The sequence below is a fragment of the Pezoporus flaviventris genome, unplaced genomic scaffold, assembly GCF_033815535.1.
Source record: "Pezoporus flaviventris isolate CSIRO_AGI_PZ_B2104156 unplaced genomic scaffold, CSIRO_AGI_Pfla_v1 ptg000078l, whole genome shotgun sequence".
NCBI lineage: Eukaryota > Metazoa > Chordata > Aves > Psittaciformes > Psittacidae > Pezoporus > Pezoporus flaviventris.
The window spans coordinates 1,769,998-1,795,706 of NW_026892626.1; the positions used below are offsets into that span (position 1 = coordinate 1,769,998).

At 52.5% G+C, this 25,709-nt stretch overlaps 1 protein-coding gene across 8 annotated transcripts in view; it reads right to left on the bottom strand.

Annotated features, from left to right (window-relative positions):
• The window catches only part of CAPN15 (calpain 15), a 59,364-nt gene extending 36,707 nt beyond the window's left edge, over positions 1-22,657 (bottom strand). Inside the window, exons 1-6 of one of the 8 annotated variants that reach the window (XM_061473839.1) lie at positions 22,376-22,656; positions 16,626-16,986; positions 16,364-16,534; positions 13,357-13,397; positions 12,775-12,827; positions 5,900-6,218 (exon numbers count right to left, since the gene is read on the bottom strand). In XM_061473839.1, the coding sequence (XP_061329823.1) occupies positions 5,900-6,075 (176 nt within the window). In that variant the 5' untranslated portion in view covers positions 6,076-6,218; positions 12,775-12,827; positions 13,357-13,397; ... (1 more) ...; positions 16,626-16,986; positions 22,376-22,656. Of the gene's footprint in view, positions 1-5,899; positions 6,219-12,774; positions 12,828-13,356; positions 13,398-16,363; positions 16,535-16,618; positions 17,065-22,375 lie in introns of those variants that run through there. The other 7 variants (XM_061473838.1, XM_061473843.1, XM_061473836.1 and 4 more) reach the window with 7 other exon arrangements.
• Positions 22,658-25,709: the final 3,052 nt, after the last annotated feature.

Genomic DNA, 25,709 nt, shown 5'->3' on the forward strand with positions numbered 1-25,709 from the left:
AAGCATGCCTGCTCCAAACAGAACACCAACGGGCTCCCCCACACCCTATGACCACACATTCCTGCAGCACCCTGTACAAGAGGCCGACTCCCTTCCCAGCAAAATCACATCTCCAGGATCTCTTCCCAAAAGAGATGAAGAGGACAGGACCTCAGATCCATGCCCAGCCAAAGGTGGATGCTAACTAACCTCCTTCGTGCAGTGCAGTATCCTGAGAGCACCAAAGCAAAACTACCCAACAGGCCACTTGGAGAAGGACCTGAACCTACTTCCCTGGAGCAACAGGGAGCAGCCAGGAGCACCCCAAAAGCAGGTAGGCACTGCTTTCCCTTCTTAAGGCTGGCATTATTGAAGGGACAGGTCCGCTCTCTCTCCATGCTGTGCCAGCAACATTCCAGGCAAGGGGTTCAGGCACTTCTGTTCAGGTTTTATCGAATCCCACTGTGTAAGACCAGGAGGATATGGGCTCAAACTGACTCTGCACCATCCTCCAAGTTATTCATAGCTCCAGAGCTATAAATAGTCTCAATTTAAACAACTACGAGGCTCTGGGAGTAGAGCAGCAAGCATGGAAATTGGATGGGCAGGACTGGAAGCCCCAGGCACAGGAAGAAGCATGTCCCAGTGCCAGCTTCTTGGCACTGCTCTGGCTTAAGCAAGACACTATTACAGCTGCTGTGTGCTTCCATGAGAACTGGCAAGCAAACAGTTACAAGCCTGATGTTCCCATCAAGCAGGTACCACGCCAACCTGCAGCATCATTTTACTCTACCAAATCCCAGCTGAACTTGATGCCACAGCAACTTCCAGAGAGAGCACAACCTGCAGAGGGATGTGCCCAACTAACTGCAGCCCCTGGGGAACACAAGCTCGGCTCTGGTGTGAAGAACAGGCATGTCCTGAGTATCAGAGCTGATGTTGGCACCCTTGTGGTTTCAAAGAGTTGTCTCTTTTTCCATCCTCATCCCTCCTCTGTGGATATACAATCAGAGCAATTTTGGTTATCCCCACCTTTTCCACAGGCACATGTCTCTGTTCTTTGCACTGGAAGGGGAGCTGGACCAGCTGGAGCCCAGAGGTCCATTCCAACCTAAACCAGTCTGTGATTCTTTCAAGAATCAACTCTGCAAAATCAACTCTCTGAGCATACCCAAACCCAGCAGGTTGCTGGCAAGAAACAGGGAGCTGTGCCTGCCCCAACCCCAGCTCTTTCAGGACGCAGGGCATGGACACTGGCCCACTGAGGCTGATGCCCAGCCTGAGGTCTGACGACAGAAAGCAGAAGCATGGACACCCTCCAGAGTCACCCAATGTTTTACCAGTAGTTTTTCCCCTCAGACATCCCCCTTCACCCTTGGGCCTGGGTTTCCCCAGCAAGAAACACATCCTCCAGACACCAGTTCTGCTTATGTGGTGCTTGGAGGCAAAGTGCCATCACACAGGAGGGTGGGATAGAGATGCACACAACCACATTCCCTCTCCAAATGGCTCCCTGCCATTCATGGGCACACTTGCGTCCCGTTACCAACATCTCCATCAGCCTCAAAATGGCTCAGAGCCCCCAAGACAGGATCGCATGATACCACTCAGCAGTTCTGACTGGCTGCTTTTCACGCACTTAAGCCACGGAGTTCACAACCACCAAGGTCACGATGCCTCGCTCCAGGTTTCTTTTCCGTGGTGCTTGGGTACACAAGAGCCCTCCCACCAGCTGCCAACAACAGCAGCAGGTCTCCTCGCTCCTCTCTAAAAACAGAGATATATTTTTAGCATTAAAACATAAAGCTTGTTCCACCCTCCACAGTCATCGAGGCCCAGAGGTATTTCATTCTGAAGAGGCTTGTATAGAAAATACAAAGACTCTGTGGAATGCTGTAGGAAACCCCAGAAAATGCATATTCTCTGGAAAAGGAAGGAGCTCTGAAAGCTTCAACCAAAGCGAGTGGTAGGCAGAGCCACTGAGGTTCATCTGCACAGACCATGCAATGCTTTCCCCACAAAGCCTCTCCTGAGCAGAGCAAACTCGAGCAGTTCTCGGTTCTCAACAGGACCCTGCTGTCCCTCTTTATGAATCTACTTTATGAAACAGAAACATTTCCTTGAATCTCATCTGGGAGACAGTTCAGTGCCCAGATTCCCTCCTAACACCTTACAGCTATGGAAGGATGCACACTAGAGAGGTGCTACCACCACTTTCAGGAGCAGGAGAAGCCACCACTAGCCCACAGCTCTCAAACCATTCAGTTCCAGCAGTTGCAGCAATGGACCTGTGTCCTACCACCCAGATTTGTGGCATGGCATCTTGCTGCTTTCAGCTTCATGAAGGGTTTGGCACATCAGGAAGCTTGGCCATAAGGTCTGCAGGCTCAGCTGGACGCTCTCATTCAACGAGAGCCTGGGTCAAACAACTTTAAGTGTACAAGCAAGGAGGAGCTCAAGGGGACTTGCAACTAAGCCAGAAATTTGCCTGGCTACACACAGCTACGAGGCATGTCTTTTTAAACAACATCTTTGCCATAAGCAGAGATTTCAGCAGTAAGATCCCTGTAAGTAACATGCATATGACACCTGGTGCCTCTAGTCCTTAAGTAGCTGTGTTCTCCTGGCACACTGGAGAAGACAGGGACCTGCTCCTGTTTAGAAAGTGGAAAGCTGACACAGAGAAAGAGATTCTGCAGCCTGGCCCAGAAGAGACCAGGGTTTCAAATCTGGATGTCATACGTTTACTGCTTCTACCATGAAAGCCCTTTCTCTTCTCCCTCCTGTCCACCTGCCTTCATGAGACAGAGAATTCCAGACCACCAGAACCCCAGGCAGCAAGAGACAACAAAGCTTCCTCCAAGGTTCTAAAACTTTGAAAGCCAAACAGCACTGATTTCTGCCCTTATTCCCACCTCACCCTGAGGAACACCTTCCTGTGGTCCCTCACCAAGTACAGACCAAAGTTATTTAGGAAGCACTTGCCTCCCTGTTTTGCTGCCTGGGAAGGGCTGCATTCATTCCCACAGGGGACGACCAGAGCAGGCTTGGCTGTGTGCTGCTCTAGAGCATCTGAAGCATTACCATCTCTGAAGGTGGCCACAGGCAGGGACAGAAAAATCAGCAAGAAAAGCCAGGTCTATCCCAGAACTCCTGTCTAGCCTTGAACTGACTTCTCAGTACCCCACTTCCTTCCTGTGCTACAGGATTCCAGGGATGAGGCCATTCACAGGCAGGGGCTGCCTCTCCTGAGCTGTTCTGTTGACTGACTTCATTCTTTTAAGGGAATACATTTATCAGTTACTCTCTGAAAGCCAGCCTTCCGCTGCTTCTTCACCCTGTTGTCTCACCCACCTCAACATAAGAACTGCAGGTACTTTGATGCCTGACAGCCTGGCTGATCTCAGCAGGTCTTTTGAACCCACTTCCATAATCACTGCCTAAAGCGAGTTCTTCCCACGCAATTCACTGCTCACTGAATCATGGCCAGTGATTTTCCTGTCTCCAGGAATCATGCAGCACTTTGCTGGGATGAGCTCGCTTCTCCCTTTAGCAGGGGATATGCAAAATTATCAGAAAAACCACTCCTGTCCTAACAGGACACCAGTGTTATCTGCACCAAGACCGGCAGTTCCTGTTCTTGCCCCAACATCCGCTCCCAACATCCACAAAGCCTGGTTGTTCAGGAAATTTATTTTCACATGTCAAGATTTCACTTATTTTCTCAAGCTCCTCCAAGCTACAGACTTTGAATCACGAGCAGTCTCAGCTGGCATACACAAGGCTGCAGAGACACAACCTCTTCAGTGCCCTGTGCCAGCTTTGCACTGGAAGTCCCTAAACTTCAGTACTGTGCAGAGGCAAACTGGGGCACTCATCTGTGAGGTGCTGACAACTTCCCCAGCTCTGCAAGGAACACAGGGAAGGCAGCAGTGCAGAAGGAATAACCACAGCATCGCAGACTGCTTTGGGCTGGAAGGGACCTTAAAGCTCAGCCAGTTCCAGCCCCCTGCCCCAGGCAGGGACACCTTCCACAAGACCAGGTTGCTCCAAGCCCTGTCCAACCTGGCCTTGAACACTGCCAGGGATGGGGCAGCCACAGCTTCTCTGGGAACCCTGTGTCAGTGCCTCAGCACCCTCACAGGGAAGAGCTTCTGCCTAAGAGCTCATCTCAGTCTCCCCTCTCTCATGTTAAAGCCATTCCCCCTTGGCCTGTCCCTACAGGCCCTTGTCCAAAGCCCCTCTCCAGGTTTCCTGTAGCCCCTTTAGGCACTGGAGCTGCTCTAAGGTCTCCCCTTAAGGAGCCTTCTCTTCTCCAGGCTGAACCAGCCCAGCTCTCTCAGCCTGGCTCCAGAGCAGAGCTGCTCCAGCCCTCGCAGCATCTCCATGGCCTCCTCTGGACTCGCTCCAACAGCTCCACGTCCCTCATGTGCTGTTTCCCCAGAGCTGGATCACGACTGCAGGGGGGATCTCCCCAGAGCACAGCAGAGGGGAAGAATCCCGTCCCTCTCCTGCTGCTCACACTCTGGGGATGCAGCCCAGCACAGGGGGAGGTTCTGGGCTCAAGCGCTCACTGAAGCCGGGTCACGGGGAGCTGCTCATTGACCAATGCTCCCAAGTCCTTCCTCTAATCCTGCAGGAAGGACCCAGCTCTATTTTCAGGATCACTCTAAACCAGAAGGACAAACCTCCCCAGAACAGACCACCAACCAGAACTGCAGGCCAGCCACAATGCTTGGTACACAGAGCAACAGATGTTGAAAACTGCACAAAACAACCTTTATAAATGCTTCCTGGGCATTTCTAGGAACTCAAGTCCATAACTGAGACCAAAGGCAACACCCACTTGGTTTAACACTGTTAGCAGCTGAACAAAGAAACTGAAAACAAGACTACAAAGGAGCAAAGTGTGATGGCACTTGCTTCAGTCTCCCAGAGTCATGCACCAGACCCCATGAAGCACATTCCAGGACTCGCAGCAGCAGAAAGGCAAAAAAACAGGGACTACACTACAGATACTACATGACCATCACAGCAAACACCTCCACTGGAAAGCCACAACAGCGCAGGGACACTCAGAAGCAAGCAGCTATTCCTGAAAGGCTAGCAACTCCAAACTCAAGCAGGTACAACCACCCACCAAAGCTGGAATCTACACAGAGCAGGCACCAGGCAGTGGCTCAAATATTATTAGCACACAACACAGCAGCCCCTGTAGCCAAGCCCCTGGCAGAGGGTTTTTAGATGCTTTTAACATACCTCTCAACCTGTCAGAGACTGAATGCAGGACACCAGCCCTTCAACATGAAGAACAATTCCTCACTGCAGGTGGCTGATTGGGAAGGGGCAGAGGCAATGACTTGGAATACCCCTCAGTATTCAAGGAGGGATACTGAGGGGTACAAATTGAGGAGTGGAAATTGAGGGGTGGAAACACTGAGCTCTTTTGCAGAGTAATTCTGGTGTGTTTCATTCTCCTGGACCTGGTATTCAAGAACATTTTGCTGCTTTTGCATGTTAACAGCTTCTCCTGCCCAGTTCAGAAGCTCTTGATGCTTTCACAACCCAACCTGGAGTCACAATCCTCCACCTGTGATACCTAGTGCAGTTGGGAGGTCAGAAAGAAGTGGAGCCAATGGCACACTCATTAAAAGAATGGAGATCACATTCTCAGGCAGTCACCTGCACAATTCAAGTGAGTGAGGAATAGTGGGATGAGTCCTGCAGTCTGCTCTGCATCACACAGCTTGGCATCACACGTGGAAATCTGGCTCTAGCTTTCATGAGGAGCTGCACTGAGCCTCTGGACAGAAGGACCCCACACCCAACAGGATGCAAAGCAACTCATCTCCCAGATGCACCACCCTGGATTCAATCAGAGAGGTAAGCAGGTAAGCAGGCTCCTTCCCCTCCTCCTTACCTTCGCACCCGGTGGTGTAAATGCTGATGCTGCCGTGTTATAAGGGCACTTTCCCAAACAGGGCCACTGTGACTACTCCTATACCAGCTCACGGCTGGGTGCCCGGGGTAGGGTGGGCTACTGAAGCCATGGTCCGACTCCGTCTCTGCGGCCAGCGATGAGGCAGAGCTCCCCATGGTTCCCCCTAACCCAGGCCACGCCGAGATTTATCCTAGGTTAGGTCCAAGCCAGTGGCATGGCAGTTCAGGTGGAATAGGCGAGGTGCTGCGGCATGGGCTGCTGCAAAGATCCTGACACACTGGAGAAAGGGAGGTCGGTTCTGATCAAGAGTTGAAAGAAAACAAACGAACAAAAAATAACAGAAGAGAGAGGGGAAACAAGGAAAGAAAAAGAGAAAGATAAGGTATGATTTAAGCAACAACCCTCCAGTTTTAGAAACCTATTCATGCATGCTCTGACCAGGATCCCCATCATGGGGGATGGGAAGGGCTGTTTCACTAAATCCAGTTTTTGCTGCCTGAAGATTGGGAGTACAGGGGCTCTAGAAGAGGTTCTCCCCAGTTCAACTCCCCCAGGCAGAGCAAGCAGCCCCACTAGAGGAGGAAAGCCCAGCAGAAAGCCCTTGCCACCACAGTAAAGCAGGAGAAAACGGGACAAGCAAGCCTCACCTGAAGCCCAAACCAACACCCTGGGGAGCCACACACACAGAAAGGTGATTTTATTGTGATAGCTCTGGGCTCTGACCAGCACACAGGTTTTTGTTACCCTCCGCTACAAGAGGTATGACTGGATGGCTTGTGTGTGGTCAGGATGTTTAATTTTTCTTGTACATGAAATGAAATATCCCTCTTTTCCTGCTCCCCACTACAGAAAGATTGAAACTGGGCAGACTGGGTATCTGCACCAGCATGTTTTCTGTGGCTGTTTCACACAGTGCAATGAAATAGTTCCAGCTCAAGCCAGTTTTTAGCTGATACTGAGCATGCCCCTACTCACAGGGGCAGGTACTGTTCCTCCTTTTCTCCCTCTCTTTCCTACAGTTCAGAATTTATTCTTTGAGCATCCTCAGAGTTAAATTACAGAAACATGCTGTGTCCTCCAGTATTTACAAAAGTTAAACATGTCTCTCCTTAATGGAAAAAGGCCTAGCAATCGGGATGCATGTCAGGAGGAACGGATCAAGGGAACATTTAACAGAGCAAAAAAGAAGAAACGAGGAAGAAGAAAAAACCAGCACAGCTGAGCTTATTCAATTACCCACCAGGATTTGGAGAGGTGAATGAACAGCAGACAGACATTGCGAAGAAACTACTTTGTGCCATAAAAAGGCTGAAATGAAGACTCCTTAAAATACAGCTTTTCAATCCCAGCATTGATCTAAGGGATCAAGAAAGGCCTTGACAGATAACAGACTCCCAAATGCAGCAGCTCAAGGAGCAGGTGCAGTTTTGCTATGAGCTTAATACCAGAATGTGCTTTCATTAGGCCATTAGCTCCAGAATGTCAGCTTCTCTGTCACGGTCTCTTCTCTGTAACCTGCAAAGCCTGGACTAACAAAATAAAACTGGGGAAGAAAAAGCCCAAGAACACAGATTTCCCTACCTCGATTTCCTCAGTTTAATTGGTCTGCCCAACTGCTGAGCATCAGCCAACACATCCCTACACTGTGCTTCCCGCTACCTGCCCAGCAGCAAGAGTGCAGTAATTTTTGCAGATCCAGCCAAAGAGGATCCCTGGCGCTTCCCCTCTCATTTCCTGCTATTCAAGCAGTTCATTTGTAACAAATCTGAATTTCTGGCTAAATGGAAGACATGTGATGTGAGGGGAGGAGTACTTCTAAGTACCATCAACTCGAGTCTAGCTGGAGCCATCAGTTGTCGCACACGTGTGGCTGCCCCATCACCAGCACTGTATGTGCTCCAGCAAAGGCACAGGGGATGCAACTCTGAGACCTGCTAGAAGAGCAAACACAGCCTCTCACCTCAAGGCTTGGGTTCTACTATGATAAAGTACATAAATAAAGGCAAGATGGGTAGAAACACAGCCCTGAAGAGCTCACTGTAGGCTGAGCGAAACAGAAGGCAGGATGCTCAGTTAAGAGCTTCCAGAGCTAAACTGCCAAATAAAGCAATTCCACAGGCTCTTATGAGACCACTTCCTCAAGCTGGAAAAGCAGAAGCTTTTGCCTCCTCCTCCACACGGAAACACCAGTTTTAGCTCACCACAACAAGCAAGAGGCATGCCTCCTGCCCGCATTACTGCTGGCTCCCAATGTGTTGCTTGGGTCTTGGCCCATCCTCCTCCGCCAGCTCTGCACCAGGGTCTCTGAGCTCAATGCAAATGCTCCACAGGGACAGGAGAGACTGGGAATCCTGCTTTAAAGCAGTGCAGTAAAAGCCCACAGTGGGTGGAGCTGGAGAGAGGAAGGGATCTATAAATAGGTGGAGGATAACCTAGCTAAGTCGTAGTGATCTCCAAGACTGTCTGGTCTAAGTGGGCTGCTTGGCTGAGAGTGCTGTGTGAAATCGGATTTCTCCAGGCAAAGCAGTAAATCCTTTTCTTCAGGGTGACCCCTCGCGCCAAGTGAGAGCAGCCAGTGAACAATATTTAGGGGGAATGCTGGCCCAAGAAGAGGAGAGGGCAAACCTGTTTGGAACAGGAAGAGCAGCAGCATTACAGCTCAATGCAAAGCGTGTACGTGCTCGCCATGCTGCACCAGAGAACGCCTTTGGCCAACACTAAGCAAATGAGGAGCCTGAAAGAAGGAGAGGTGAGAATGGAAACTACATTACAGTGAGGGAAGGGGTCAATTAAAGAAGCCCACAAAGAAGGCCTTTCTGGAAGCACTCACCCTTACTTTGGGAGAACTTCTCCCACTGAGCAGGGAGATGCCCCGGGAGATGTCCTACAGGCACATTGCCCAGAGCAGAACAGGGGAGGCTTCAGCTGCTGAAGGGGAACAAACTGCCAAGAGCTCCTTGGCAGGAGGGACGAGGATTTTCCTTCTAATTAATAAAGCACTGCTTCCACCTATCTAATCCGGAGAGGAAGCAACAATGTGAACAGATTGAAGTGTCTTGAGAAGGGTGGATCTCACTCATGGAAATTAACAGTTAAGCACCTTAGCAAGATGCTGAGTTTGGATTTTGGTTTTTCTGCCCCTTGCAGCTGCAATAATTACCAGGTTTCAGCTGATACTGTTTAACTGTTCCCAAAATACTGCTTCCAAAATAAACTCAGATTTGATCTTCCTACCCCCAAGCCATGTGCACATGCTTACCCTGATCTGTCATACGTGATGCAGGACCTTCCTCAAAGTGCCCCATCAGCACTCTGAGCACAGGGCACTTCAGGATGGTAAAGCTCTCACATGGAGGTTCCTCCTGCTGCTGCATGGACAGCAGAGCAGTGGCCTAGATGCTTCCAGATAAACCTTCAACAGCAGATGACAGTCTGACCCTTTGGGCCCAGCTCTTTTATCACACCACCCCAAGCAAAGCAGGCAGGAAGGGTGGGAAGCGGGGTCTGTCCAACCCCCTTTCTGTCCCTCCAGCTTCAAAGTGAGTTTTGGCTCTGAAGAGAGTAAAAAACAGAAAGAAGGGAACTATTCCATGTGTTCCATCCAGCATTATCTAGGAGGTTACAGGATCAACTTTTCTGAGGATCCTCCTAAGATCAGCCCCAAGCTCTTCCTTTTGGCACACAGCAGGAAGAGGAGACAGGTCCCTGCCTCTTGGTTTTCAGCCCTCCCAGACTCAGGGACAAGACTTTGTCAAGTCATTAATTCCTCCACTATCCCAACCTTTAAATAAGCTCACCTCTGAGCTACTCCCTTGCTCCAGGGAAAATCCAGGAATGAACACGCAGCCACCCCACACCGTAGACAGCTCTTGTTTGAGGTGGTGGGCCAGCAGCTGGCCCAGGAAAAGGCACATCATGTACCTGGGGGAAAAGCATCCCTCAAAGCTGTGCCCAGAAGTCACACAGGAGGAGGCTGCAAGTACCTTCTCCTCCCTCTGCTGTGTGAACTCCCCTGCCTGGGGGCTGGCTAAGATGGGCTGGGATCCAGTATCACCGGCAACAGCAAAAGAGGAGCTCTCTATGCTCACTTACATGCAACCTGCTGCCTTCAGGGAGAAATAAGGGTTCTTGAAGAGCTTTGAATGTCCCATCCCCACACACAGCCCTAGGGACTGCAGAATGTGACTTGCACATCCTTAAACACAAAGTAGTTCACTGAGGCAGATGAGCACAGCTGACATGGGGCATCAAGCTGGAGCAGACCACTTCATACATCATGAAGACCCTTGGCCCTCTACCAATCTTGCCACCAGGCACAGCAGAGCTCCCTACCTATCGCTGAGGGACATGTGTGAAAAGAGAGTCCCGTGTAAGTAGGGAGCAGTGTATAAAGATGGGTAAAGGGCACAGCATGAGACATGTCAGCATACAAAGGTTATAAAGCCCCAGAGGAGGCTTATATGGTATGGGATAACTAAAGAAGGATTGCTTAGTGGAGTACGGGAGGTGCGTCATGCCAACCAAGCAAGGAAAAGAAGCTCAAGCATTTGTGTGCACAGAAAATGACACACAGCCAGCCCCTAGCTCCGCACAGCAGGGCGGCCCAACCTAAGGATATGCCAAACCAGGTACCAGCAATTACCACGCAGTGCACAACTCAGATTAACCAGCCTGCAATGACCCTGGTAACAGAAGCAACCCCAGGGGAAGAAGGATGAATAATCTCTCTTCTTCCACAAGGCAGGGGGAGAAAAGCAGTCAAGCAACAAGACATCCACCTCAGGCAGATGCAATTCAAGATGTTAAACACTGACCCAACAAGAGCTCTATGGCTTCAGTGCAGCAAGAGCTCCCATGATCACCCACAAGGACCCCTGCACAAAGCAGCCAAGCAGACAGGAATGCTCCATGTTTTGCACAAAGCCGGTGTCTTGGTGACAAGAAACAAAGTTCTGCTGCTTTCTCCCCGCCTTCACCTGCCAAGCCAGCACTACAAGGCAGCCTGAGAGCTGCAGTCTGGCAGGAGATTAAGGAGTCAGCAAGTTACAGTTCCCCTGCAAAGCTTCTGGCAGAGAGAGAAGGGAAGGTCTCCAAGGACAGACTGAGGTATAGGTATAACAGGAAGGATGGGCCAGTGTCGGAACACTCAGCTGGGATGTGGGAGGCTATTTTAGCCCTCATGCTCTACCACAAAGCTTCCTGTGTGGCTCAGGGCATACTCCTGGCACTGGGAAAGTGTGCCTCACCTCCCACGGCCAGGAAGTCTCCAGGTTCACAAGGCACTCAGATGACAGGCAGTGCTGGGAGGACAGGGAACACAGAGAGAAGGGTAAAACTTGCCCACCCAAACATTTGTTATGGGGCAGCAGGGCTGAGAGCAGAGAGGGCAGTGAGATGTTATGGCCTTAGAGGAAACCTGGGAGACAGGAAGCTGCAAATGAGCTATTTACCAAATCATGTTAGAAACAAGCTTGGTGTACTGCTTGCAGAAGTATCAGCAGATGAAATGAGCTGCCTGGATTTCCAGATGGGCTATTCATGAGTTAAGAAGATAATTTAACCTGAGTCCTAGACCAGCACCAAACAGGACCTCACACTTCATGCTATGCTTTAACGAAGTCCAGAAGAGCAGCACAGCTTTCCAGCCACAGACACCAACATGCAAAGGCAAGCTTGAGGATCTTTATCTTCCTTCAGCTGCCTTGAAACTGGTTCTGGCCCAACTTTAACACAGAAGAAACTCATACACAGCAGCTGAGTTGGGCTGAAATGCAGTCAGTGACCAGCACTGACTCTTGGTAAGTATGCAGGCAGAGGAATATGCGCCCAAAGCCTGAAGTGAAAGATCGATAGGAAAAGTAGATTTATTGTAAAGCCAACTTAGCCATAGAACAACTGCCATCAAAGTCTGAAAAGTTTCCTCTTCTCCCTTGCACAGGACACTGCAGACCAGTGATAGATTATCCAGTGAACTACTGCAAATCTAGCGTAGTCACTTTGAGAGAGAGGATTACAGAGATTTGAAAGGGCCATCAACATCTTAGTTACAAGCTACAAGGAGAAAAAGAGAGAGAAGCAGTAGGCAAGAAGATTTCTTCAAAATAAGGGTTAACTTCAAACACCATCTCCATTGAAAACTGAAGAGCAGGAAGGTCCTTTTCTGAATAAGCATATAAATGGCAACAAAGGCAGTGCTGAAGAAGGGTCTGAAAAAAAAACAATAAAACCCAACCAAACCTCTAAAACCCAAACTAAGCCAATTAACATTGCTGCAACAAAGTGCAACAAGATTCTTGTATCTTCTGGTTTACCAGCTAATTGTGGCTGCCTTTGAGTGCAGTGTTAACAAAAGCCTGTGTGGGCTGGCATGGTTTGTCTCATTAGCAACATCGTGGTAATGCCACAGAAAGAAAGACAAGGGCAAGAAACAAAACAAGCCAAGCCACAGCACCCAATCTGGGGAAGCTTCACCAGCAGATCTGATTTCCAGATCTTTTCCTCCCTGTATTTAGAATCCTTGTAGCAGAGCTCTGTCATCCAACTCAGTCCACAGCCTGCCCCAGCTAGCAAATATGCCAGGCTGAAAAATCCCCTCAACATACTGCCTGCTGTGAGCAGTTTGTTATAAAACCAGGAAGCTTTTACTTGCCTGCTACCAATATCCTATAGACTGAATGGAAAGGAGCAGAAGCAGGGGTGCTTTGTCAGAAGAACACACAACACGGGACTCTTGCCAGGAAAAATGCATCTTGAGTAACACATGTGCTCTTTCTTTTTTTCCCCCAGAAAGGTTTAACTACACTCTGGGTTACCCAGCAGCAATAAAACATTTCTTTCCCCCCTTTCTCACTTACAGCAGAGTGTTGATTGGTAAACAGCAGATCTTCCTGTCTGAGGCTGTGCCAGCCTGTGCAGAACAGAACTGTTGTTATTGCACATTCACAGCTAGAGATAAACATGAATAAGAGCCACGAGTAAGAGCCAGGCACTGGCTCTTCAATACACTTCTTTATCAGGTTCACCTTGATTCAACCATTTCTGACAACATCTCTCCCTCCTGAAGGAGCAAGATGGTAAAAGCAGCAAGGACAAACTTTAAAAAAGCAGCAGCAGCACAGAAAAGGCTCTTCTGTACTCTCTACCATGCACAAACTGCGCAACTCCACCTGCATGTAAGACACTCAAAAGCACAACATGGAAATAAAGGGGCCCAGCAAAACCAAACTCCCCAAAAGAAGCAATGGGAAAACAAAGTGGCTTTCAACACACTTCTCAGGACAAATCTGCATCAAGAGCCACGACCGCTGCAGGACATAAAGGTTACAGAGAACCAGGAAAATTGCAAGTCATCTCTCATCTGCAAGATGACACTCTGCAATGGCACAGACACAATCCCAGGAAAATGGGATACTGGAAGTCAGAGGAGGGTTTCTAACCTCTCAAAGAGCAGATCTCTGGACCAGCTGCTCCAGAAGCACTGGGGAAATAAAGCACAGAGTTAGTTCCTGACCTGCACAAGATGACTGTCCTCAGCAGTAGGAAACTGGACTTGATGACCCATCAAGTTCCTTCCAATCACCCAGCAAGCTGAACTCAAGAGGGCCATAGGTGCCCAGGCATAGCACAAACAAACACGACCAAAAGGACACCAGGGATTTTATCTTCAGATCATGCTAAGCTGACAGATAAGCAGATGAAGAGCTGGCTACTGCAGCAGGGAGAGGGACAAAGTTGCAGCAAGAAGCAGAGTTGCAGCCAATGAAAACCCAGGGTACAGACTTGGAAAGCAAAGTCTCAGAGATGGCAAGAGGGGGAGATGTCCCTGAGCACGCCGTCCACACACACTCCAGCCACAGCTTTAATTCTAACACAGATTAGATAGGCAGTAAACCACGTGCAAACCACATCCAGCTGCATCCCTTGCTATAGACAGCTCCCAGTCTTCACTGCACTGTCCTGCCCAGAGTCACAGGGGCTCTTCACACAAGGGCAGCAGTACCTGGGTGTCTCCTGCCAATTTTATGCAATTTGGTCTTTCCTGGCTTTAATCAAGCACCACGTCCCAATTTCCAACCAGATGGCCTAGATCTAAAAAACTATGTCTCTGGCTGTGCCTCAGGCAAGCGCAAAGGTAGGATGAGCCTGACAGACAACAGTGGCTTTTGGCTTTTTCATCACAACCAACCAGGACGTAAAAGCAGAAGAATCACTGAGAAGTGCACAAGAGGCTGCCACCCTCCCTGAGAGCACAGGGATCTGGGAGAGCACACAGGAGGTGGGACAGGCAGAGCAAAACCCAGGGTGGGCAAGATGACAGTTCCCCTTTTAGCACAGCTCAGCGCAGTAAACTAATGGGGAAGCATCACGCTACTGCTCACCCCCCTCCACCTCCAAATCACCCCTGTAACTGTCCTGGGCCACACTGAAAAACACATGAATGCTTCTGCACACTGATCTTCGTTATTTCTGTCAGAAGATGATACTGTAATCGGAATTCATAGATGCACAGACTGGTTTGGGCTGGAAGGGACCTTAAAGCTCATCCAGTTCCAACCCCCTGCCACAGGCAGGGACACCTTCCACTAGACCAGGTTGCTCCAAGCCCCGTCCAACCTGGCCTTGAACACTGTCAGGGATGGGGCAGCCACAGCTTCTCTGGGCAACCTGTGCCAGCACCTCAGCACCCTCACAGGGAAGAACTTCTGCCTAAGAGCTCATCTCAGTCTCCCCTCTGTCAGGCCTGTCCCTACAGGCCCTTGTTCAAAGCCCCTCTCCAGGTTTCTTGCAGCCCCTTTAAGCAATGGGAGCTGCTCTAAGGTCTCCCCTTAAGGAGCCTTCTCTTCTCCAGGCTGAACCAGCCCAGCTCTCTCAGCCTCTAGCTCCAGAGCAGAGCTGCTCCAGCCCTTGTAGCATCCTCGTGGCCTCCCCTAGCTGGTGTTAACACCTGATAAAACTGAAGTGATCTGGATGTGACAGTGCCTGACACTATGATACTCCCCTTCCCTCACCAGAGCAACTCCACTGGCTCACTGTCTCCACCACAAGCAGCTCCTCTTCAGCTACACCACTACAGCTGGAACTGTAGGATGTGCTCAATTACACAACGCCTTAAGCAATATTTGCTCATGAGAGCACTTATTTGAACAAACGTAACGATCACATGAGGAAAATGCTGTATTTAAGATGAGAAGCCTGAAGTATAATACAGATGCCTTGAGTAAGAAGGTACCTTTGTTACAGCAAAGCCAGCCCTACTGGCTGTCCACCATGGCAGAGCTGGCCTCTTAACCAAGAGCTGCTGGTGGCACCCTGAACCCCAGTTAACCCAAACAAGCAGATGGAGAGATCACATCACAGGAGTCCCTCTCAAATGCCTTGCGAGATGTGTCATGCTGCCTCAGCCTCGTGGGATGCTACAGACCCCAACCTTCCCTCCAGCAGGCTCTGCTTGCTAAAGCACCTTGCACAGCAAGGTCAGGCAACAGAGCAAGGGCTTTGCACACCTGCAGTAGCATTCACGAGACACTCCAAGGCTGCATCCAAAATGATCCAAAACCAGGAATGTTACTTCACCCCTCCCACAGCTGAGAACTAGCCATGGCGCATGTCTCAACCTACCCCTGCCTGGTGACAGTCACCACTCAAAGACCACAGAGTGCTCATGGCCTGGCTTCTCTGACCCTGAACCAAGATTCCTGCAGACCTTTTGCAGCAGCTGGACACCAAAGTCACATCAAGACTCAGCTAGCCCATAAGCAGACCAGATCAGCCAACACACAGTACAGTGGTGCTCATTCCATTAATCCAAAACCGTGGCCTGGAAAAGGCCACATAAGCCTGGCTCATTTGAATGCATGGACACCACCATCAGAGGTTCTCCTTCAGTGGACACACAAGTGTAACCTGAAGGTACAAGCTCAGTCTGGCTTCCCACCACCTCGTCTTGTCTCTGCAGAGCAGGCTCTGCACCACCAGCCCGAAGCAGCCCAATCATGTAAGGTACAACAAAGTCATCTCAATGTCCCAGTCCTGGGCTGGGAACTGCCACAGCACAGTGGTGCAGGCAGAGCAAGGCAGAGGTTCTTAGATTAATCAATTTCCCTGACTTTGCACTGCTTCAAACACTCCCTGGGGCAGTCATGCAGTTTCCACATCTTAGGGCCGTGAGGTCCTGGAGGACACCACATTTTCTCTTCCACTCTTACAGTTTGTTTTTAACCATAAGAAAACCAGGGGACACCAGAATCCCCACCCATATGAGCACATGGCCTTCACCCATGGCAAGGAGAGGCAAACACTCAAAGGATTCAACACAAGGAAGACAGACAAGAACAAGGAGTGCGAGACAAGAAGCAGGGTAACAATGCTTACAGACCAGAGGAGAAAACGTCTTTTTCTTTTCAGCCCCTCCCAGCCCAGCACAGAGCCAGAAAAGCCTCTCACCCAGTAGGGTTTCTGCTCTGCAGGTCCAATGCCCGGCTGGTGTGAAGTCACCCGGGTGTTCCTGGAATGGAGCGGCTGCTGTTGGCACCAGCGGAGCGGCCAGGGTGGAGAAACATGCTAGATGGCCTCTAGCACACTGAGCCTGCTAGGAGGAGCAGCTGCTGCACCAGGCTGGGGGACAGAGAGGAAAGAGAGTCAGGTAAGAATAAATGGCTGCTCAGACCCCGGGCTGCTCAGCATAACACCAGCACACACAACCAACCTTGCATCTTTGGTCATTCGCTCAGCATCCAATTGAATGCAGCGCACCGAAGTGTCCGTGCCTCCTGCAGCATCCCGGACTGGAGCTCGGTCCCGGCGGGAGATAGGAACCAGTCTGCTTGTGGGTCAACTCCAATCCTCTCCTCGTGGTTTCAGAACCTTTGGTGTTGACTTTTTAGTTCTGTTCCCACCACTGGCCTTGCTCCCTGCTTAGCATCCTGGTAGAGCTGTCGCCATCCCAGGTAACGCAACACCTCTGGAGCACTGCAGGATCTCAACAAGGAGGATTCTGGACAGCAGCAGGACAGGATCTCCAAAGGGGTATGGATGTGAATGTAGGAATGACAGGAGGGGCACACTGCCTGAATGATCAAACATAGAAAGAGATGTTCATTACTCCACATGGCCTGGACATCATTAGCAGTTACATCCATTGGTAATTCCAAAGTACAAATTCATCTGATGATGCCAAACATGCCCATTCCAACCCTGAAAAGCACAATGCTTGAATACTTGCCTCTGCAAACCTCACTCCCCCAAGACATTTCGCCTTCCCCTTTCCTATTCTCTGCTCCTAAAACAAGGTGTTTTAACAAAATTCATACTTTGTGAAAGTGCTGTCTCCTTTGGGACAGGCTTTTATCAGATGGAGGCAACAAGAACCCTTCTCCATAACCCTCTGTCTCACCAGCACAGTCTCATTTTCTGTTTTAGATATGTGAGGGGGCAAAAAAAAAACAAATAAGGATTCAGCCAGAACAGTGTGATCACTGAGCCTCTTTGGGAGCATGGCAGAAGCATGCAGGAGGAACAGATCTGGTTCTGCCTGACCCCCTCACCCTCTCTCCCACAGCCACTTGGTCAGATGCAGCATGGTGCCCCTGGGGTAGGCTACCGTGAATTCACAAAGAGCTTTTCTCTTTCAGTGCTCTGCAAAACTGAGGCTTCCAGGCAGCAAGGAAAAGACAACCTATAGTGAGCACCTGGACACGTGCTGCTAATGGAAACAAAACAGCAAATGAAGAATCACAGAATCAGACTGGTTTGGGCTGGAAGGGACCTTAAAGCTCAGCCAGTTCCAACCCCCTGCCACGGGCAGGGACACCTTCCACTAGACCAGGTTGCTCCAAGCCCCATCCAACCTAGCCTTGAACATTGCCAGGGATGGGGCAGCCACAGCTTCTCTGGGCACCCTGTGCCAGAGCCTCAGCACCCTCACAGGGAAGAGCTTCTTCCTTATAACCTGAACTTTCCCTGTTTCAGTTTGAACCCACCACCCCTTGTCCTATTGCTACAGCCCCTTATAAAGCTTCCCTCTCTGTCATCCTTGTAGGCCCCCTTCAGATCAATGGAGAAGGCTACGGTGCAGGCAAGAGACACCACACAGGGACCAGTAAAAAAGTAAATCAGGGCTGATTAAGGTTCTAAAGAGCCATCCTGATACATCTAGCCGAAGGGTCTGCACAGCACTGGCTCCATCAGGACCTCCAAGCCTACAGCATCTCCAAGGCACTCCTGGAAAGGCTGCTGAGAGCTACAGAGGGAGTGAGACAAACACCAGAGAATGGAGAACCCACAAATGCCTACATGAGCCTGCGTGACACATCACTGCTCCTGCAGGAGATGTGCTCGCATACGCATGGGCTAGGAAGAGAAACTGCTTAACACCCAGCAGCTTAACATAAAGCCCGTGGCTGTGCTGCAGTTCCAAGGACTGCCCCAGCCCTGCCTGCTGACCCGAGTGGTGCGGGCAGGAGACTGACATGGATGAGCTGGAGAACAAGACCTTGAGCACATCAGTGCAGAGGCCTCTCTGGAGAGCAGAGCTGCCGCAGGGGGAGGACACAGCCCAGCACATAGGGACCCTTGCACCCTGTTCCCACTTCCACCAACCAGCGCAAACACAGGAGAGGGAACTTGTTACCCAGCCAGGCTGCCCGAGAGTTGGCTTCTCTGCAAGCCTGTTTTTTACAGAAGGACCTTCTGCTGTCAGAAGAACACAACACAAGCTGGGAAGCTTGGGAACAAGAAGCCGAAGGGGAAGCTTTGGTGCCACCAGAAGTGCCACTCCAGAAATGCAGCTGGGTGATATGGACAGAGGGGAAAGACAGCTTTTGTAAGGTCTTGGTCTCCATTTCACCAAAGCAAAGGTGAACTGATACCCCTAGAGCTTCGGTAAGGGCTCCAATCCCAGACTGGGCTGAGACACTAGCCTGGCCTCCGGACACCAAGCACCCACCACCCTCCTCTGTTGCTACTCATGCCCCCAGCATTCAGCTCATGCCCTGGCTGGCTACAGAAGAGGATTCACCACAGGAACAGAAAAGCCATTTCTTGTTTGATGAACACATATTAGAGTTTACACCACTGGCACAGGGCAGAGGCATGCATATGCAGAGGAACAGAGACGGTTCTAATACTGCTTTTAATGTACAAGCCTGAAGACCTGCCTTCAGTTTTTACAAATCAAACTTGATCATCTCAAGCTGGCAAAAATAGCCCCACATTCCCTCAAGTTATTTTCTTTTCAACTAGGCAGGGTACTGCACAATAGGAAATATCAGCAGTTATGTATTCAACCTCCAGAAACCCAAAGGGCCAATTCAAGCAACCCACGGTGGTTTTCCAATCCTCCCTGATCTATTTGCTGGAGTTGGAGTGAAAAGCATGCTGCCCCCGAGACATCCAGCAAACTCCACATCCCACTAATTACAGCCATATAAATGTATTATCTTGGCTGTCAAACAGGGGCTGCCTGAGCAGGATGACACTCTGCAATGTAAATGCAGGAAAACAATTGCTCTTTCTGCTGGTGGCACATTGCTTTGGATCTAACTTCCTTTCCAGGGCTCCCCCTTCTCCATCTGCCCAGGCACCAGGGCAGCAGCAAGAGGAAATGGCACACAAAACCCCTCACCTTTTAAGCCACTGAACACGAGGTGATGTTGGGAATAGCACTGGCATTTCATATCAGCCAACCTGAAAGCTGCTAATGAGGGGGAAGGGAACTGTGAAGGCAAGAGTTAAATGTGTTTCGTTTGCAGGCAACAACCCCTCTGCCTCCCTTGGCCTGCCTCAGCTGCCACTGCTAACTACAAGGCAAGCATCAGCATTCCAAATAGCAGGAATTCATTAGGAGACTACTCCTCCCTGCCCTGCTCTGAGCCGGTGGCCTGGGAAGGGCTGTGTTTGCACACAGGGTCCAACAGCTGCCAGTAAGGCTGAGGCACAGGCAGGCAAGATGCAGGAGGCTGCGGGGAGCCGGTAGGCAGCACACTGCACTCCGGAGGTGGGATTATGATGGAAAATGAGGAGGAAGCCACTGACTCACCTGTACCACCCGCACAAGCAGCCTTCCCCAGCCTGCACCAAACATGACCTTTCTCAGAGCCCCACGCCACGTTCCAGCAAATCAGCACTTCACAAGGTTCCTCCCAGCACTGCATGCTAGGAGAGAGCAGCGGGACACAGACTGCCCACGTCTCTCCTCGTGCCCTGCAGCCAGAGCCCTTCACTCCAGCCTCCCCCTGCTTCACCACAGAAAGCCACACAGATGCTGGGAGGACTGGAGCAGCTCTGCTCTGGAGACAGGCCGAGAGAGCTGGGCTGGATGAACTTTAAGGTCCCTTCTGAGCCAACCAGTCTATGACTCTTACAAATTTCAATTACAATATCATCTTCATTTCCCTCTGCAAAGCTCTGGGATTCAAAGCACAGAATAATGGGTGGAGAGCCCAGGAGAATGGTGGGGGTGTCACTGCATCTCACAAGGGCACCAGGCCCCTCCACAGGGTCATCCAGTCCTCCCGCCACTGCCAGACAGCCCCGAGCCTGGGCAGGATGCCCAATCTTCTTTACATGCAACTTTAGCAGTTTTGGGTTGGTTTCCAATATTTATTCCAACTTAGAAAACATTAAGCCTGGCCTACTCCTCAGGTTCCCTTATGCACCAAGTCATCAGGCTCAAGGAGGCTGCTTCCTTTTCTGCCAATGCAACATGGCTCAGCAAACACAGCAAGTCACATCACACCTTCAAAGGCCTCTCCAGGCCTCCAACCCCACCCGGAGAAGGGAGCACTGTTGGGTCTTGCCTTCTGCCTCTAACTGCTAAAGCCCTGGACACAAACAGGAGCTGATGCAACTTTAAATGAGTTAGTATCCCCACGTACATAAAATCACAGCAATTTTAATCATGCCTCTCTGACACATTATGCCACGGCAGCCCGTTCCTCAGGCAGAGCTCAGTCCTGCTCTGGATCACTCAGGGGCACCAGCCAGTCTGTTTGGTACTGGGGCTCAAGAAACGGCCTTGTAAAAGCCACCAGCAGTGTTGCAGGAGGCTGGTCTGTCACTCAGCTGCCCTCCCACCACAGGTCTGCTCCAGGTTAGGGAAGGCGGCAGCCTGCACAGCCCTGAAACGTAAGTCCCTGTGACAGCATGCAAAGCACGGCAAGGTCTTGGTGTTCAGATCAACGGGGGCTAAGCCTGGGATCTGCAGCCTGTCTCCACCAGCTGGGACCTGTATAGCTCATCTCCATCTCAATTCCCTTCAAACACATCTCCTGGTCTCTGACTGACCCACAGCAACACACCACCATCTCTGCCCCAATGCCCCTGGCCATGTGTAGTAAGCACTTCTCAGATAACCTTCTGTCCAACCATGAAAACCCACCCATCCGCATCCCGGCCCGAAGGCCTGTGGAGCACAGCAGCTGAGATTCCAATCCGGAAAAACGCTTGGAGGAAACAGTATGACATTTCAAACACAACGTGCACATTATTCCATCTTCCCCAGCAGTTCACCAGATGATCACCCCACAATGCTTGTCTCCTGCTGCTTGGGAGGGAAGGGATGCACCCCAGCAGCTGGCGCAGGAGGGGGAGAGGAGAGCTGCTCAGATAATGGAGAGGCTGGCCAGTGCACAGAGCCCTTCCAACCAGTTACAGACCTCTGCATCCAGGATCTAGCGGCTGACATGCCTTACAACTGCAGCTGAGCTGACATGCAGTAAAATCCAGGAGTCTTGATGAGGCACCAGGGCCCAAACAGCCTTAGGATGGTTCTGGGAGCCAAGCATAAGAGCTAGCCGCCCGGGTCTGAAGGGCAAACTCCCCAGCGCTCCAGAAACTCTGCACAAAACCCCGCTTAGCCCGCAGCAGGCAGGTTTCTAAGCTGGAGGGTAGAGTGCAGACCTGAAAGACTGCTGTGCTCCGGCCCCGGACCTGGCCCGCAGCAGCGCCGAGCCAGTTCGCTGCCATAGGGGAGGCTCCGCCGCCCGGAGGAGACCCGGACGCTCGCTCTGGCTGTGTCAAGCCCGGCGCAGGTAGGCTTGGGGCTGCAGCGCGGGGACTCGCGAACCTCCCCGGCCCCGCACGGCTGCTGCGCGGCTTGTAAATGCATTAAACTCGTCCGGGCGGAGGTACGAAGAGCTCCCCGCGGGTAGGGCACCCAAGCAGCCGCAGAGCCCCGAGGCAGCGCTGCCGGCTCTCCTGCTTGCCCCAGCACCGAAACCCCCGACATCAGCCTCCAGACCCAGCCCCCGCCGCCCCCCTTCCCGGGCTTGGGCCCACCGGCAACAGGTAGTGCGGGGCGGCCCCAGGGGGTGCCGGGGCCCACCCGGAGAGTCCGGCCGGGAGAGCGCCCACCCAGCGGCGCGGGCGGGAGTCGTGGCCCGCGGGACTGCAGTGGGAGGCCCCGGGCGGCCCGTTCCCGCCACCCCCGCGCTCCTGCCGCCCCCCGCCGCCGCTTACCTGGGGATGGAGGAGCCGCGCTGCTGCCCCACACTTTGCCCCGGGCAGAGCAACTTCCACCCGCTCCCTCCCGGCTGCTCCGCCGCCGCTTCCTCCCGCTCCGCCGCCGGCCCGGCCTGCCCCGGAGTCCCAGAACCCGCCCTTACGCCGCCGCCGTGGCGTATCGCCCCATCCCGGCCTCCGGGCGCTACGACGTGAAAGCGGCGCACAGGCCGTCGTGAATAGCGCAGGGGGACTACAAGCCCCGAGGGGCGTCGCGCGGGGAAGCGGAAGGCGGGGGCCGAGCGGGGCTGGCCGCGGGCGAGCCGGGAGCGGGGCTGAGCGACCCCCTCCCGGCGGGAGCGGAGGGGTGGCGGCAAGGCGCGGCCGGAGAACTACAGCTCCCAGCGTGCTTTGCGGCGGCGGGGTTGTCACTGGACCGGGGTCGGGGCAGGGGCCGAGGGCGGTGCTTCCCCGGTGCGCAGGCCCGAGCCGCGGCCCGCAGCTGCCCGGCGCTGGCGTGGCGGAGGAGTGCGGGTACGGGTGGGCAGCACCGCGCGTCCGTCAAGGCGACGGCAGCTCCCCGAGCCCCGGCGGAGAAGGCACCCGCGTGAGGAGATGGATGAGCCGGGGTGGGGCGGCCCCGGCGCAGGAAGCAGAGCCCCGGGCTGCGCGGCCCTGCCCGGCGCACCCGGCTAATTACAGTAATGAGCTGGCAGCGCTTGGAGCGCGCCGGCGCTGTCCCGGAGTTGTCTCAGCCCTCGGGCGCTGTGCAGCCGGGCTCGGGAACAGCAGCCGTGCAGCGGGGAGAGCACAACGGGGCCTGGGCGGCCCTCGGAGCGCTGCCCCGCGAACACAGCCCCCGGTGCTGCTGCTGCGCGTCCGTCGGCTGCAGATCACAGCCCTCGCTCGCTTCAAGTTCACGGGCGTGAGCAGCTCCCGTGACCCGGTTCAGTGAGGGCTTGAGCCCAGAACTCCCCATGTGCTGAGCTGCATCCCCAGAGCGTGAGCAGCCGGTTGAGGGCGGAGATCCCCCCCCTCTGCTGCGCCCTGGGGAGACACCTCCCCCCGCAGTCCTGATCCAGCTCTGGGGAAACAACAGGAGGGACGTGGAGCTGTTGGAGCGAGTCCAGAGGAGGCCAGGGGGATGCTGCAAGGGCTGGAGCAGCTCTGCTCTGGAGCCAGGCTGAGAGAGCTGGGCTGGTTCAGCCTGGAGAAGAGAAGGCTCCTTAAGGGGAGACCTTAGAGCAGCTTCCAGTACCTAAAGGGGCTACAAGAAACCTGGAGAGGGGCTTTGGACAAGGGTCTGTAGGGACAGGACAAGGGGGAATGGCTTTAACCTGACAGAGGGGAGACTGAGATGAGCTCTTAGGCAGAAGCTCTTCCCCGTGAGGGTGCTGAGGCGCTGGCACAGGGTGCCCAGAGAAGCTGTGGCTGCCCCATCCCTGGCAGTGTTCAAGGCCAGGTTGGACACAGGGGCTTGGAGCAACTTGGACTGGTGGAAGGTGTCCCTGCCTGTGGCAGGGGGTTGGGACTGGGTGAGCTTTTAAGGTCCCTTCCAACCCAGACCAATCTATATGGAATCCCAACCCACCCCCTGCCAGACTCACCTGTTCAAGCAGCACCTTCAAACCCTCCCACCCTACTGAGAAGTGGAGCAGTTGGTGCAGTACTGCCGAGCTCGGGGTGCAGGGGCACTCCCCTCCCTCTGTTACAAGTGAATACAGGGAGCACAACCCCAGATGTGGGGCAGCCAGGCCAGGCTGGCACACAGAGATGGGAAATAAATGGTTGTCAGGCTCTCTGTGCGGGGAGCTGTGATAGCCACACATTGTGAGACCCATCAGTCCTCTGTAAAGATAACATGGGGACCCTTGTTCTTAAGGGTGGACCAGAGGAAGAGCCATCCCCCACTGCCCCCTGGGTTGAAGAGATCCTAAGGCTCAGTGCTCTCCCAGCCTGTGCCTGTGAGTAGCTCTAGGCAGGTGTGCTGGAGCTGGATGGATGGGTGCATTTCCACAATGATGTCCAAGACCTGTCATCATCTCAACTACCAAGCTTCTGACACACTTGGACACCATTTGGTGCCTGCACATTGGCACCGCTGCCACGTGTAGTACCCTGGGGTGTCCGAGATGTCCATGCAAGCCCACCACATGAGACATCTTCATCCTTAAGGAACAGCACTTGGAGACAAAGATCCTCAAAGCACCTAAAATGTCTCTTCATATGTGTGGGCAACTGAATTACAGAATCATAGAATAGTTAGGGTTGGAAAGGACCTTAAGATCATCTAGTTCCAACCCCCCTGGCCAGGGGCAGGGACACCTCACACAAAACCATGCCACCGAAGGCTCTGTCCAACCTGGTATTGAACACTGCCAGGGATGGAGCATTCACAACCTCCCTGGGCAATCCATTCCAGTGCCCCACCACCCTAACAGGAAAGAATTTCCTCCTTATATCCAATCTAAACTTCCCCTGTTTAAGTTTTAACCCATTACCCCTTGTCCTGTCACTGCAGTCCCTAATGGAGAGTCCCTCCCGAGCATCCCTATAGGTCCCCTTCAGATACTGGAAGGCCGCTAGGAGGTCTCCACGCAGCCTTCTCTTCTCCAGGCTGAACAGCCCCAACTTTCTCAGCCTGTCTTCATACGGGAGGTGCTCCAGTCCCCTGATCACCCTCGTGGTCCTTCTCTGGACTTGTTCCAACAGTTCCATGTCCTTTTAATGTTGAGGACACCAGAACTGCACACAATACTCCAGGTGAGGTCTCACAAGAGCAGAGTAGAGGGGCAGGATCACCCCCTTCGACCTGCTGGTCACAGAATCACAGAATCCCAAGGGTTGGAAGGGACCTCAGAAGATCATCTAGTCCAACCCCCCTGAAAGAGCAGGGTAACCTAGAGTACATCACACAGGAACTTGTCCAGGCAGGCCTTGAATATCTCCAACGTAGGAGACTCCACAACCCCCCTGGGCAACCTGTTCCAGTGCTCTGTCACTCTCACAGTAAAGAAATTTTTCCTGATGTTCACGTGGAACCTCCTATGCTCCAGTTTACACCCATTGCCCCTTGTCCTGTCACTGGACATCACTGAAAAAACCTAGCTCCATCATCCTTTTGATGCAGCCCAGGATACGGTTGGCTTTCTGGGCTGCAAGCGCACACTGCCTGCTCATGTTCATTTTCTCATCAACCAACACCCCCAAGTCCTTCTCCGCAGGGCTGCTCTGAATCTCTTCTCTGCCCAACCTGTAGCCGTGCCTGGGATTGCTCCGATCCAGGTGTAGGACCTTGCACTTGGCATGGTTAAACTTCATCAGCCCACCTTGCAAGTGTGTCAAGGTCCCT